General features: G+C 42.3%; 1 protein-coding gene and 1 long non-coding RNA gene across 2 annotated transcripts in view; one reads left to right on the plus strand and one right to left on the minus strand.

Moving 5' to 3' along the window:
* The window catches only part of NEK7 (NIMA related kinase 7), a 1,336,142-nt gene extending 1,334,197 nt beyond the window's left edge, over positions 1-1,945 (plus strand). Inside the window, exon 10 of the mRNA XM_044080252.1 lies at positions 1,539-1,945. Within this exon, the coding sequence (XP_043936187.1) occupies positions 1,539-1,649 (111 nt within the window). The 3' untranslated portion in view covers positions 1,650-1,945. The remainder of the gene's footprint in view (positions 1-1,538) is intronic.
* Positions 1,935-12,784, minus strand: LOC122809043. Its single transcript, XR_006365854.1, has 2 exons — positions 12,406-12,784; positions 1,935-12,327 (listed from the first exon to the last, which is right to left on the minus strand). It is a non-coding gene; the product is annotated as an uncharacterized LOC122809043 (long non-coding RNA).
* Positions 12,785-16,449: the final 3,665 nt, after the last annotated feature.

The raw sequence follows: 16,449 nt of genomic DNA on the forward strand, positions 1-16,449 counted from the left end.
GATAAACCAAAATGTAATGATTTACTGTTGCATTGACCGCTCGTTGAAGAGCTGCTGTTACACTGTCTTGCAAAGATAGGTACTGTAACTGATCTCCACTCAGAGTAGAGCTTAATCTGATGCTTTATAACCTTTTCTTCTGAACTTTTGGCTTGGGTCTGTCGTTTCTGTGCTATCCCCTTATCCTTATTTGATGTTATCATTTGGTATTCTCATCAGTTAAATCTACAGCATTGTTCCCACAGGAACAGGATGCTATTAGTTGATTTACAAGAGGACTATCTGATCTGTATATCTTTTCCCACCCTTTAGTGCCCAGACAATCCAAGTTCAGTTAGTGGCTTGTATGGGTGTTCTTGAGGGGGGGGGGGGTTACAGCCCACCAAGTGGATGCCAGCATGAGCATAAGTTCTGTGATGTCTGCCTGAATGATGTTCCCTCCAGATGGCTCTAACCCTAGTGTATCTGGGGAATCCTCGCCACTAAGGAATGAATGGGCTTGAGTCTGATTGGGAAAGCTTAATGGTTGGCAAGCAGTAAGGCAAAATGAATTTGGGGAATTTTTTTCTAAGTCAGTAAATGTTTTGTGTGCCTGATGTTGGAGATTCTGCAGTTTGGTTGAGGTTGAAAATTAGGGGCCCCATCCCTTAAACAAAGCAGACGGATTTTGACTTGTGCCAAACATGGAGAGAGGTGTGACTTTGTGAATATAGTAAAAAAGAAATATCAAAAGATTTTATGGTGACAGAGGAAGTATTTCCCATCAGTCAGACTCATTATAGAATGATCCTTTTGAGAGCAGTTATTCTTGCTTGGAAGGTGAGTCAACTGAGTACTGAAGCTCGACATTTTATAGCATTTGTAAGTTAATTCCAGGTAGCATTTTTTATTATATTTAAACACTTTTCTATAAGAACTAAAAAAAAAAAAACTAAAATGGCAAGGCCCACTGGATGCATTTTTACAAGGGAGCACTTGGTAAACATTTTCTTTGCTCAGCATTGTGTTTTGTGGGCAGCATAGTGGCAACATGAGTAGCATTGTGTCCTTACAAGAGGTTTACAGTTGATTCTTGGCCAGGGTGCCATTTGTGCAGTCTATTTGTCTTCCCTGTGCTTGCATGTTTTTTTTTCTCTGGGTACTCCGGTTTCCTCCACATCCCAAGGACCTTAGATAAGCAGATTGGTGAATTTAAACTGTCTATATGTGTATTTACAGTGTATGTATGTTATAGAATAAAGACTTATCAATCTACACCTGTTCTCTACTTGCCAAGTAGAGTCTGTGGATGGTAATAGCTGTTCATGGGAGTAAATATTGGATGAAGTCTATTCAGTGAGTACTAGCTGTTTCGGACATAACTTACAGCCAGAAATTACTGAAGATGAAACCAGGATCACTGAAAAATATGTTGGCTAAAAAAAGAGTTATTTATACTGCTGGAAAGAAAATCATTCTATTTATACTTCATTGACAGTACAGCTAAGATGGTACATTTTAATTAAATATGTGTTTACATTTACTTATTTGTTTTTCAGCTGCGGCAGTTAGTAAACATGTGCATCAATCCAGATCCAGAGAAGCGACCTGATATAACATATGTGTACGAAGTAGCTAAACGTATGCATGCACTCACTTCAGGCAGCTAACGAACTCTTAGATAATGAAGAAGAGAATCAGAAGAACTGTTTAAAAAGTATTTTTTTCTTCAAAGAAGCACACATCATCTTTTTCTTCTGTGTGTTACTGAAGAATTGATAATCACTTTATGGTATAAAACAGAACTGTCATTCAGAACAACTGACATTCACTGTACTTGTGACCCTTAACCATTTTTCTTAGAGATGTCATTGTAAACCATCTTGTGTTATTTTATTTGTGTTGCCCTTCTTTCTATATTGTGTAAAATATGTTGATTAAAGTAAATAAATTTTAGTCTTTCGGACACCGTGGGGCCTAGTCTTTCATAAACGTTTTGCACTCACAATTCTCTGTAAGTGCATCTGATAATAGAGTTGGTACCTATGGTAGGTGTACACAGTTTATGGTTTTCAAAAAGAAAGATTAAACCTCCATTCAAATGTAATAGCATTGCACAGTGTTACAATGAAGAAAGGCAACTCTTTTGATGGTTGTTGTCCGCATTGGTTGTACATGGAAAATAGTTATCAAAGACATTTCTGTTTTATTTGTAAAGCAGCTTGATGTAAAGTGACACCTGTCCTTACACTAAGAATAACATGAACCAAATAACTGCAAGTAGAAAATTTGCCTGATAGCAAGTACTGGATAGATTTGATTTTTAAGTGCATATTTACAGTGATGCTTATTGTTTGGAAAAGACTCAACAAATGGCTTTAATGTTAATTTTTTTTACAAATGGTAAAATGACTTAAGAAAACTGGTTCAGGATTTATACTGTTAGCTACAAATTTTAAGTAGATATACTCAAGGTTTCTTTAAATTTACTATGCAAGTCTAACTGGCCTTTGTTTTTGTTTAATCCTGTGTTGTGATAGTTTGTAATTGCTTAAATTCTTCAGTAAGGTTTCAACAAGTTTTATTTTTTGGGCCTGTTGGACCAGATGTAATTGTACACTGTATGTAACATTTTTCCATTTATAGACTGTATCATTCTTGTAGGTGTAACTCTGTATATATTTAGTAGTATCCACAAAAAAGGGATCAAAAATCATGGCAAGGCAAAGTCAATGAAATAAAAGCCAAGCAACAGAAGCAAATTCACAGACTCTGCATGCACTATAGAATTCAGTAGTTTAATATAAAGCACAAAGCTTTCAGATAAAATAGTTCTTCATCAGTAGTATCTCATAATGTATTGGTAGAAACATTTCTCTGTTGCTGCTGAATTATGTGCATGATAAGCTTACATTCTTTTTTTCCCAGTAAATAAAAATATATCACTGTCATGTGGGCAACATGTTGAGCTTACTTTGCGGAACCCCTGCTACAGCAGGTTGAGCATTTGGATATAGATTTCTTAGTCCCTGTCTCACCGCTGCTAACTTTTTTGCAAGAGGTGACAAGTGAGCTTATGATAGATTTTTGGATGCTTCATTTACTCAAGATCTATTGTTTGGACATCCTAGTGATGACATTGTAGCAGATGTTGAGAAAAAACACAAGGTACTTTGTGACAAGTATTTCAGCATCCTTTTCCGTGACCATAATTATGGATGCCAAGATAACTCAAACTTGTATATTGAATACATTTTATTTTACAAGTGTAAAAAATTGGTTTGAAGTAAAAATTAGCTCATTGTCTTGGCATCAGAGGATGTTAAATTGTTTCATTAGAATGAAAGAAAACTGAAATATAGTTCTTATTCCCCCCCACTACTTTGTAACAGATCATGTTTAGACATTCTCTTTCATGTTGCTGTGTGAGGTAAGTGCTGAGATCAGTTGCTCAGAGCAGCCAGTCTTAGTCCTTACTTGGCAATGTCTGGTTATTTGATTGGAGATACCAATAGAAACAGATGCTTCAAATGTTCAGGGGCAGTCTTCTCTTCCAAGTGTTTATTAAATGCAGGCTGGAAAACAGATATATCTTCAGGCAGCTGTTTGCAACACACGCTGCTCATTGTAGTGAACTTTGCAGTTTTTAATTTGCTGCGATGCTGGGGGGATTATGTATGATAGCAGCAAATTGAAATATATTACTGTGTGTCATTATTATTTTAACTTTCATCATGGGTTTATTGGTAGTTACAAGGTATGCAGTTGAGGAGAGCATTGAGGAGTGTAACTCGGTTTTGCAATTATTACAGAGCTCTGCCTGGTTAATTGACTTGCTCTGAGTTGTGTAGTAGCAAATGGAGGATGCGGGAATCAAATCCTGAACTACATAGAACGTACTGTTAAAGGCTGGAACATCAATTGGGCATGAACACTGTGCAGAGGGTGTAACTATACTTGGGCAGACTGTGAAAATCAAGGTGGGTTATATGATCATTGTTAAATGATCATTTCTATAGCTAAGCCAGTGTTTGTGTTTGATAATAGCCATTTGAATTAGATTTGTGTAGCTATTTTTTTCACTTCTTGTACAATCAGAGGTTATAAAAGACGAGTACTTTTTGAGGGTATAGTCATTGTTTGAAACAAGGGCAATTACGTGAGCACTGTTAAATGATAATCAATACAGCTTTTATTGGGGCAGTGTATGTTTGTGGTAACAGCAGCATGAAGTGCAGAACTGCAGCTTTTTTCATGCACTTTCATTCCAGTCAGATATCAGAGGTGCACATAAAGTATGTGAATTCCAGGAGGGACAAGTGTACCTCAAGAATCACAGACCTCATAAAATGCTGATGTTGTTGATGGAAAAAAGTTGATAGAATTAGATGTGAATAAACATGCATTTTCTGAAGTAAAATATGCCTCTGGCTATAATGATATTTATTTATTTTAGTTCAGCCTCTTTTCTAAAAAAAAAAAAAAAAACATTTTAAGAAGGATAGTTTAAATTAGTTTAAATGCTTAAGCTGAAATCAGGAACACTTGAGAAGTTTGGGAGAATGCATTACTGCTATCACTTGGTCAGAGTTAAGCAGTTGTTGATCTAACTTTTCAGGAGGTGTATGTGTGTATTAGGGGAATCTGTGTATGAAAAATTATCTTGACAGTTCTGTTTAGTTAAAGGAGATATACTGTGTCAAAGGGGGCACATTATCCTGGGAATAGTTTATGTGTGAAAAGAACTGAAACTGGTGTTTGACTTTTTTTAAGACAAGCTGTTGCTTTAGATTTCTTGTTGGTCACAGCATCCCAAATGCGGATTTCTATAAATTCAGTCCTCTAGAAATGCACATATTCCTTTTTTCTTGTGTAGGTGAAGGCATAGTATGTAAAATCGTACATATAGTTTGCTTTTATAATAGATCTAATGCCCATAAAACAGATATTTTCCAGCAAGAAAAAGTGGAGGCATTGCTGGGAATTGAGTGGGCATTTAGAAATTCAGCATGTAGCTGTCCATTACCTCTGCAGCTAAAACACAGCATAAGTAAAGTGAGTAGCCTGAGTATCCAGATTTGTTGAAAAAAATACTAAAAGGCCTTTTACACATTTCAAAGGTATAACCCTGTGTTACATTTGAGCCAGTTGGCTTTATATAACCCTTAGAGTTTGCCAGCCTGTCAAGTTGCATTATATTCTGTTTCCATTGGGTGTGACTATATGACTTCTGCTCAAGACATGGAATTGTAACCCATGTCCAGAATACGTCTTTATTGTGTTACCATTACAGAAGTAAAAATCATATGTATGTGTGTGTGTGTGTGTAAAAATTTTTGTGACTGCAGAGGTGGCATTAGCTACAACGTATGTGCTGAATAGAACAGTTTACTGGAGTCTTATTTAATAGTTAGCTGCACTGAAACCACTTATGACAGAGTGCACTCATAGGTGTGTTTTGTTTATCAGTATCCTGATTAAATTTTGAATAACATTTACTGAAGGCTTTGAAAGGAGCACTGAGAATAGGACCTCTTACGCATACATATCAAGTGTAGGGGCTTCACAGGTATTTTATTTTTTTACAGTCTAGCATTTTACATCATTTGGTTTCCATTAGACATAGGTCTATGATTTGTGCTTATGATGTTATGACTTCAGACCCAGAAAGAATACATATTTTTGTGTAAAACTGGCACTTTTCTTCTTTTTGTATTTTGTAACATTAAAATAATACTTCCATTAAAATGCAAGATGCAGGTTCTCTTTTGCCTGTACTGGTAGGAGCCCACTCTAAGGCTGTTAGTTAATTATGCTAATACAATTTCCTGAAATTTTGTAGGAAAATGTCAGACTTTTTGGTGATACAGGCATTTGCATACATCAAGCAACAGTCACCAAAAATAGTAGAAGAATTAAAGTGTCAGGCTTCTCTGCTACATCCCTACATTGGATCTAAAGAGTATGTACCCCGCCACCCAAAGATCCCTGTTGATATCATTACTGAAATCGCTGTTACAGTATTCTTAACCAGGAGTTGTCATCTATAATGTCTGGCCGGAGTAGCAAAGCTTTACCTTCACAGGATAGGCAGGTGTACACGCATAATTCTTCTGACTATTTTGCTACCAGTCTGAGCACACGTTGTATATCCATCTGACTGATTGTCATTTGGCCGTTGGTACCTATGCTTTGAAATGTCAGGTAAGTTCCCCATTGGGGACCCTTTCTTTACCTTTTGTCTGTCTTGCTTTACTGGTATTAGATGTCATCTAAGAGGGGTGAATGCGAGCGGAGTAGTCAAGTCCCGTACAAAGACTTGCATGCCCATGCCCTTTTTTACCTGATCCATTTGTCAGTCTTTTGTACCCAAGACTTTGCTGTACTGACTTGACACATTTCTAGAGACCCAAAGTTTGAAATGCTCGGTCCACTCCAAAATGTCGGATCCAGCTTCCCTGGACATACTTACACCTACTAAGAAAAAAGTTATTGAACAGCCTTAGCCGGAGACTCAGTCAATTCTGATTCTGACATGCCCACTGAGGTTTCAGAACCCGCTTTACATCCCACTCCACCTCAGATGCCCTCTACCATGACCCCACTGGAGGCAGGTATGGTGTCAGAGAGTCTTAAAACTGAGAAATCCAAGGAGAAAGCTGAACTGAAAATTATCAGCTTAGAAGGTCCAGAGGGCAACCCTTAGATACTCATTAGGGAAGAGAACCCAGGTAAACTAATCTGAAGTACACTGGGGATCTGAACCACCATTTGTGGTTTACGCGGATGTCATAGTGAAAAAGAAACTGCAAAACACTAAGTAGGAATGGGTAGACTTTTCTCAGGGTCTGCTGAGGGGCATTTAGGTTCTGAAGCCCCCTTCCATTTCTTCCCACCTCACACTCCCCCTGCAAAAAGATTGGTATGATTTCATCTTCCTCTGAAGTTGAGAAGGTTTCTTATTATGACCATTTCCTGATCTACTCCTCTCAGATTCATTCTCCTGTCCAAGTCTCTTCTGATGACGAAGATTCACTCTCACCTGGCATTGTCATGGAAGAACTGTCTTTTTGGAGAGTTTTGAATATAATAAAGCATTTTGAGTGGGAGTCTAAGCACATCACAGAAAATTGGCACTTGAGTCCCCTTCCCAGTTCCTCTAGTTCATGAGGATTTCTTAGACACTTTTCAATCCACTTCACGTACCCCAGACTCACAGCCTCCTGCCCCCAAAAGACCAGATAGGTTTTATAAGACCCCTGATGATATTACATTCTTGTTTAAAAACCCTTTAGCAGACGCCCTGCAGTGTCTTTCTTCTGATACACCTTCAAATGTTCTCCCTAATGCATTGTCCTCCCTACTGACAAAGACAGCATTGATGTGATTAGGTGAGGAAAATGGTTTCTTCTTCCTCTGACATTCAGAGCTATTAATTACCAAACTCAGATGACCAAGTATTTGATATTTATCCTCAACTCCTTACATAAGGTAGTGGTGGATCCACAGGGGGCTGACCCTAAACACCAAATGCCTTGCTTACTTAGTCAGGTTACCCAACTAGCCAGATACAGCATTAAATGTAGTTATGATACTGTAGAAGCCTCTTCCAGGGCAGCTGCCACTGGCTCTGTCATCCACAGGTATGTATGGTTGCTCAACCAACCCTTGCCCTATGACTTTAAAGCAAAAATTGTGGATTCTCCTATAGACAATTCTCCTGTAGACAAGAATCTCTTGTTTGGCCCACAAACAGCTAACTTTACAAAACCCTTCAGGAACAGGGAAAAAAATGAAAGACTGTAGACATCTGCTAACCTCTGTACCTAGGTACCAGAGGATTTATCCAACCAAACCCACCTCCTTTGCCAGAAGGGATCCTAGAATTAGTCAGAAACACAGGAAATGCCCCCCAGAAAGAGATTCCCTGAAAAAATGCAGTGGTATTCCTCCTCTGGGATCTGTGACTACCTACAGACTCTTTCTCCCCTGCCATGCCTCTCTCAGATAAGCTCACCCAATCTCTCGCCACCTGGGAAAAGACTGCCACAGACCAATGGATTCTTGCAATCATAAAAAAGGGCTATGCCATTTCCTGGATAGAGATACCACCATAAGTGGCTTACCTTCCCCTCTCCACAACCAGATCTATCTGTTTCCACCCATTTCTTCAAGAACTACAAACCTAAGGCACAATAGAACCAGTGCCCAAAAAGTTTGTGGGGAAGGGGTTTTACTCCATACTCTTCCTAGTGCCACAAAAGAAGGGTAGTGGAAACACGTGCTGGATTCCTCCTTACTAAACACTTTCCTAAAAGTGCAAACCTTTAAGATGCTCTCACTACACACACTGCTACCTTTTATACTGCCTCAGACATTTCTGGCATCTTTAGATCTGACAAATGGCTATATCTGTATACCAATTTCACTATTCTTTGCAGGAGATTCCTCAGGTTTTGTTCTGTGTCATCTAAGTTTCTGTTTACTGCTTTGCCTTTTTGGCTCTGCACCACCTCAAGAGTTTGCAAAGTGTCTGGCACCCTGTGATTGCCTTCTTCGAATCCAGGGAATTCAGATTTTTCTCTACTTAGCCGTTCTGTTTATCCATGCTGTCTCACCACAGATTCTTCTTCAGCACCTCCAGTTTACCCTCAACCTCCTCTCTTAGTTGGAGTTCACAGTCAACTCGGCCCTTTTTTTCTGATCTGCAGCCTGGATACAAAAGCAGGTGTACCTACCTAGGAAAAAAGCACAGAGCCTGGCAAAGTACTTTCACAGCCTTGCCTCCCACAGCAAATGTTCAGCCAGGGAGAGATCCTAAGGACTATGGGATCCATGGCACCTGTTAATCATAAAGCTTCCTTTAGCCAAACAGCATATGAGAAAACTCAAGTGGTACCTGAAAACTGTGTGGCTCCAACATTCTCACTCTCTAGACAGAGTGATGCATGTATTACCTTGCCTAAAAAGAGAACTCATATGGTGAAAGGACCAAGTGACACTCAATCCAGGACTTCCCTTTAGCCCTCCAGTTCTAGTTCAGGATGTGTACACAGATGCCTTGGACAAGTTATGGGGAGCCCGGACAGGGAGCTACTGAGTACAGGGCAGGTGGCAGCCAAAATTATTAAAGGAGCACATCTACTTGATACTTGAAGTAGATGAGGGCCCTCATCCAAGCTCTTCAAGTTTTCTCTCATGTCTGGAAACCAGGTGCCTTACAAGTGTTCACAGACAACACAACTGTCGTGTGGTATATAAACAAGCAAGTGGGAACCAGATCACACCAACTGTGTAGTTTGGTACAGAGAGCCTGCGATATTGCCAGCCAGAACAGCATTTTTGTCATAGCCACGTACATTCCATCACAAAACAATGTGTTGGCGGACACATTAAGCAGGACCTTAGAGGACCCTCACAAATGGACCGTAAACAAGCACCCTTGTCCCTCAGCTTGGAGGATGGATGCTTCCTCCTTTCAGTGGACAATAAAATTCCTGTATGCCTTCCGTCGGTGATCTCTCATTCCAGACGTTCTTCTAAAAACCCAAGAAGAAAAAAAAAAAACATGTGCTGGTAGCCCCTTCTGGATAAGACAGCAATGGTTTCTTTTCATCTAGCCAGAGGCAAATGCTGTAAGCTTACCACTTCAAGCAATCTCACCACACTGCAGAAAGGGTCTCTACTACACCCCAACATGTCTTCCTCAAGCCTAACTATGTGAGTGATAGGATTGTAATTCCTTACAGGCGCCATTTCTCTATGGATGTGATTTAGGTTCTCCAAGAAGCCAGGAGACCCACAACTAGAAAATCCTACATAGCCAAATGGAAGAGATTTTAAGTTTGGTGCCATAGGAATGGACAAGACCATAACAGATCAGAGGTACTCTCCATATTGATATATCTGTATGAGGTCATCATGCGTAGAGGTCTGGCCTATTCTTCCATCATAGCGCCCTTTTTGGCCATCTCTGCCTTTTAACTCTCAACCCTCACACTTATATCTACACCTGAGGTGAGGCAAGCCAATAACCCTGCTTTGTGACCTCAACTTTGTGCTGGAAAAGCTTAGCCTACCTCCTTTTGAACCAGCAGCATCAGGAAACCTCATGTTCTGCACCTGAGATCTATTCTCCAGCCTGCACTCACTTCATCTAGCAGAGCTTCAGAGTTATAGGCACTTGTGGTTGTTTCCGCCCTTTCTTATTTTTCTCAAAGACAGAGTAACTCTGAGGGCTAACCATTCATGCCCAAGTAGTGAATGAGATGTCCCTCAGTCAGGCCATAAACCTTACAAGTTTCTTTCCCAATTGGCAGAATCAAGGGAAAAGGCTTCTACACTCTAGATTTCTGCAAACAGCTAAGATTCTGTCTGAACAAAACCAAACCCATTTGAAAGTCTGAACAACTGATCTGTTGTCTTCATTCCCCTTCTCAATAGGGTCTCTGTTCTGACCTTCAGATCCGGCTCGGCCACATTCTACAGACTTGTATCAGACTCTGAAGCTCTTCCCTCTTACCCATAATGCACTACATCCATCCAGGTACCTCAGATCTCATTTGCTGCTTCAGTGTCCCATAAGCGGATCTTGTGCTCTCAAGCTATCGATAGAGTTTTTCAAAGTTCTCTTGCTGTTTTATCCTTGGGTGGACTCTGCAAGTCCTCCCTCCATTTCTCTTTCATTCATTGTGCATGTGTGTGTGTGTGTTTGGCTGACAAACCTTCACCCGGCTTTAAATGCTGCACTTCTTGTGGGCATAAAATCTCCAACTAGGATGTCCACAAGGGGTGTGTGTACTGCCTGGGTGCTGGCCACTTGAAAGAGGAATGTAACATTTGTGCTGCCTTCAGTCTGTGGGCTTTAGCTCACTGTAGAAATAAACTGATTCTTAGGGGCCTTCTTGCCTCCTCGGCTTTGAAGGCTTCTTCTTCCTCCTCTGCTGCTACTTCTAAAGAGTCTAAAAAGAGGCCCCTCCCTGTTTCCCCAAGAAACATTCTTGAAGCTAAGAAGCCTAAAAAATCCTTGGATCCTAATTCTTTGGACCTGAAGAACTTTACCACCCCGGTCAGATCCTACAGCTACTGTGGATCCAGGGGATCGTCAGCTCCTACATCGGATCCAATACCTCCAGATCCAAGGACTTTGACGAGGTCTCCTGCACTCTCTTCCAGGTTGAAGTATTCTTGGTCCCACTCCTCAGCTTCTCCAGGTCCTCCAGAAGCTGGTGTGAGGCAGATGTGGACAGGATGATGAGAATATTTCTCAAGGCCTGGATCCAGATAGGGGTAGTCTCAGCTCGGTCCCCTGTCCAATCCTTGAGCTACCCTGGCCATTCCATCAGGACACCTTCTCTGATCCAACCCTCTATTTCGAGTCACAGGATTCGGGACCCCTGTGTACATTGGGCTTGGCGCAGGGGAAGCTTCCTTCTTCAACACTGAGGATACCCTTGACTAGCCCGGTTCCAGCCTTTTCTGAGCAGAGTGAGTCACTTGGCCATGGTTTCAGTGCTAGGTGAGGGGGACTGGGGTCAGCGCCATCCTTCTCGGAGCTATCCCTTCCCTTTGGACAGTTCGGGTGTGATCCCTTCTGGAAGCCATGGATCCGGGGTGAGTCCTGCTTGTTTTCACTCTGTGGTTTCAGCTTTGAGGAGACAGAAAGGGCTTCCCCTGGTCCTTCAGCCTTTCAGATAGTGGAGAGGGTTTTCCCTTGAGTTGGAGATCCAACGGCATGTTAACCAGTCTGCCCCAGTACCCTTGTCAGATCCCAGCCTTGCTCCTACTTATCCTGCCTCGACTCTTCCTGTCTCAAGCAGCCTTCAGGAATTCCCTGCTCAGAAGGGATCTCCTTCTTCCAACACTTCTCCAGAGTACCTAGCTGAGGAAGTTCCTCAGAAAATGACTTGCAAAAGGAGGCATGTTGACTCCCCATTGGAGTCTTTAACGGAGGATACTGACTTCGATCCCCACCTGAAGAAGTCTCCTTTGGGGATATATTAGGGATCCCGAAGCAGAAAGGTGGGTGGTCTGTCCAACCTCTTTCCCCTGAAGAGTCAATTCTCTTAGAGGCATTCAGGATTGGCCCATCTACCCCTTGGTTGACTTAGTGTCCCGCCGGGCATGGAAGGAACCAGACACCATTAAGACCATACCCAAATGACCCAGTAGGTTTCTGGTACCCCTCACAGATAGAAAACATTGGAGTAAGAGTCCCGTACTTGATGCCATCATGGTGGTGGCAGCCACTAAGAAAGAGCTGGCAGAAGAAACTGACAATGTCACTCCGCCTAACAGGGAGTCTAGAGCACTGGACAGGATTGGGAAGCATGTGTACATCTCAGCCACCTTTGTGCTGAGGTCTCCGCCTAACAGGGAGTCTAGAGCACTGGACAGGATTGGGAAGCATGTGTACATCTCAGCCACCTTTGTGCTGAGGTCATTGAACTACCTGGCTCATTTTACTCGGCTGCAGAGAGATCTGATCAAGGAACTATCAGCCTCTCTCTGAGTCCATGCCTACGAAGGAATTTAAGAAAGTTTCTCCCAAGCTGACCACTCTTTCGTCCATCACCAACTCATGGATGAGGTTAATCACCCGTACCACAGAGGCACCTCGTGAGCAGCCAGTTCAGGATTTTCCCTAAGGAAGAATGCCTGGATGAGGCTATGTGATTTTGCAGAGCCCTGTAACGAGTCATTCATGAATGCCCCATACAATGTCTGTTCCCTTTCTGGACTGTCAGTTCGAGATGCACTTACCGGCAGCGAAAAGGAGAGAAAGACCCTTTCTGCTGTTGGGAGTCAAATTCCCCCCAGAGGTCCTTCTCGAGGAATCAATGTGAAGGTAAGAAAATGCAGTTTCGCAAATCCCAAGGGCCTTTCTGGGACCCTAGCCGGCAACCCTCCTCTAGAGGCAGAAGGGGAGGGTTTAATGGTAGATGCCACCATAGAGGCACTGGGGGTCTGCAGAACCACGGCTTTAGAAAATCCTTTTCTGATAAGCCCTACCACCAGTCATGAAGCTGTGCCTGACTGTCCATCTCTGGAGGCAGTCAGGAGCCGACTAGCTTTGCACCCAAAAGCCTGGACTGAGTTGACTCAAAACCCTTGGGTGCTAAGCATAATATCCAGAGGTTATTCCATTCCCTTTTCTCTTCTTCCCTCAAACACTAAAAGTCTTCCCAGCATGCCATCCAGTCAAAGGGAACAGGCAGCACAGGAAATCCAACAACTGTTGCTAAAAAGAGTCATCCAAGAGGTCCAAACCAAACAAAGAGGATTTGGAACCTAATTCCACTTCTTTTTGGTGCCAAAAAAGACAGGGGACCTAAGACCCATCCTGGATCTATGCAGATTGATTGAATATGTAAAGAAGTCGAGGTTCCGAATGGTTATGGTTCAGTCCATTCTGCCACTGTTGCATAAGGATGACTGGATGTGCTCAGTAGATATCAAGGACGTGTACTACCACATCAAGATTGGCAGTCCAGGAGTTATCTGTGCTTCCAGCTGGGAGCTGGTCATTACCAATTCACAGCACTTCCCTTTGGGCTCACCACAGCCCCCCCAGGTGTACACCAAATACATGGCAGTGATAGTGGCTCACTTGAAGCTCAGGGAATTCCAGGTGTTTCCATATTTAGAGGATTGGTTCCTGACCATACTCGTGAGGCATTGGCTAATCCAAGCCAGGGATTACTTAATCCAGTTATCACACTCTCTGGGCATCACCATAAACATGAGCAAATTCAACCTGACTCCAGTACAGAACCTGGAATTTATAGGTACGCAACTCAGCACAAGGGATAACTTCTGTTCCTTCACACCAAGTTACCACTCTGAGAAATCAAGTACAGAAATTATCCCAAAAGACCCCCACCATTCGATTAATCCTGCAGACCCGAGGGTCCTTGTCAGCAGCTATTAGTTCCTCTAGCCATATTTTTCATGCAGGTTCTCCAGTGGACATTAGCGACACAGTGGTCCATCCTCTCTCAGCCATTGTCCCTTCACATCAGGTTTACTCCCATTTGCAGGTGTCATCTCAGCTGGTGGATAGTCAGACAACAACATTCTAGGCAGACCGTTCTTGAACATCCCCCTCCTATAGCCACCATGACCACAGATGCTTCCCATTTTGGGTGGGGGGGGCATTACAATGGGAAGATGATCCAAGGCAGATGGTCCCCTACCGAGACCAGGTTGCATATCAGTGTCCTAGATGAGAGTAGTCCTCCTAATGTTGCAAGCCTTTCAGGACGTTCTCCCCTTAGGGACTATTGAAGTATACACTGACAAACATGTCTGTTGTGTAGTACATCAACAAACAAGGAGGAACCTGTTCTTACCCCTTGTGGATCAACTAACAAGGAGGAACCTGTTCTTGCCCCTTGTGCATGGAGGCCATAAGCATATGGGAGTGGGTGATATCTTCAGACTGCCTTCTAGTTGCAACGCATATCTTGGCGAAAACCAACGATCAGGCAGACAGACTCAGCAAATCGCTCCTGGTTCCGCATGAGTGGTCCATCAGTCAGTGGCGAACATGATCTTCAGCCATTGGGGTCAACCTTGCTGCAATCTGTTTGCCTCTCCCCTCGACAACAAATGCAGCAAGTTCTTCGCTCTGATCCTTCCTCAGGGAGAGTTCGCAAGGGAAATATCCATCTTGGATTTTAGAGCCAAGTCAGAACCTCCTTTCTCATCCATCAGAAATGCAGCCTCCAAGCCTTCAAGCCCTCTATTTGACCACTCGGTTTCTCCACTTCCAACCATAGTGAGACAGTCGGGGCTTAAGTCCCCAGTCCAAAAAATTCTTCTAGCCTCACAAAAGTCTTCCACTAAAAAAGGCTACACCAGTAAGTGGAAGAGATTTGTTATTTGGGCCACGAGCAGGAACATTGTTCCTTTCTCAGCACCAGTTTCAGATGTTTAGTTATTTCTTAGCACCCTTTTCGATGATGGTGCTAGATTCTCAACTGTCAAATTACAGTTAGCTGCTATTTCCAATTTTCATACTGCAAGGCAATCCCGTTCTCTGTTCAGTTTTAGACTATGCATATCCTTCATGAAAGGTGTTTTCTTATTAAGGCCTCCAGTTAAGGACCCACCTTCCCTTTAGGACCTCACTCTTGTGTTGCAAGCTTTGGCCCAGGGACCCTTCAAACTAGCAGCAAGTTGTGACATCAAGTTTCTGTCATGGAAAACAGTCCTCCTGGTGGCTATAACTTCCACTAAGAGAATTTCTGAACTACAAGCCTTGTCCTCCAAACCTCCTTATATACTTTTTCCTAAAGACAGAGTGTCTTTGTGCACCAGTCCGTCCTTTATGTCCAAAGTAACTACCAAGAACAATATTAATCAAGCCATCCAATCAACAGTGTTCTTTCCCAGTTTCTGCAACAAAGGGGAGTATGTTTTCCATCTCCTAGATCTTCATAGACAACTCCGTTTTTACCTGCACAGGACCAAACAACACAGGAAGTCTGATCAGCTTTTCATAGCTTTCTCATCTAATACACTTGGACACGTGGTATCTAAAATTACCTTGGTAAAATGGATATCTGACTGCATCGCTTACATTTATTCATCCAAGGGATTGGAAATACCTAGACCTCCCAGGGCACATTCCACCAGAGCTATGGCTATGTCTACGGCCTTCTATTCTAGAACTTCCATTGATGACATTTGTGCAGTATCGACATGATCTAACAGTCATACCTTTGTATATCACACTACAAGTTCGATATATCCAGGAGCAGGGCCTCCTTCGGTTCGATGGTGATCTGGCATATCTTTACATGAGGGCCACCCAAGAGCTACATATCTCAGGACTCTGACTGGATTGTGAGGAGGAATCAAGAGGATAACATCAGATTAAAAGATTGTCTTACCATAACTTGGCATCTGTGCTGTCCTCCTTCATTCCTCCTCACTTTCCCACCCAACCATCTCCCTGCCTTTTTTATTCTAAAGGAACATAGATTATGAAGGAACTCCTGTGTCCCATGTCTGAGCCTCTTCTGCCATTCCTTTGCTGTGTATGGGTGTTGGATGTATGGAATCAGCAAACTCAATCTGAGGTACTCTGGTAAGATATAGGAAATTATGGGTAAGAGGGAGGACCTAGGAGAGTCGGATCCTAGTCTATAAAATGTGGCCAAGCCAGATCCGAAGGTCTGATACAATACCCTATTGTGAGGAGGAATGAAGGAAGATATCACATATGCCAAGTTATGGTAAGACATAACTTTTATTTATCTCTTTCATGGACTCAAAACTGGGTCAGCAGGTATCTAAACAAACTATTGCAAGCTGTATTTCTAAGACCATCTCCTTTTGTTATTCATTGCATGGCAAATCTTCATGCCCTTAAGCTCATTCTACTCCAGCAGTGGCATCATTTGGAACCTTTTACAAAGTGGTAGATACCAGGGCCATACTAGAAGTAGCCACCTGGTCTTCTGT

Source organism: Protopterus annectens, chromosome 8.part0 (assembly GCF_019279795.1).
Source record: "Protopterus annectens isolate FY-2018-M chromosome 8.part0, PAN1.0, whole genome shotgun sequence".
NCBI classification, from domain to species: domain Eukaryota; kingdom Metazoa; phylum Chordata; order Ceratodontiformes; family Protopteridae; genus Protopterus; species Protopterus annectens.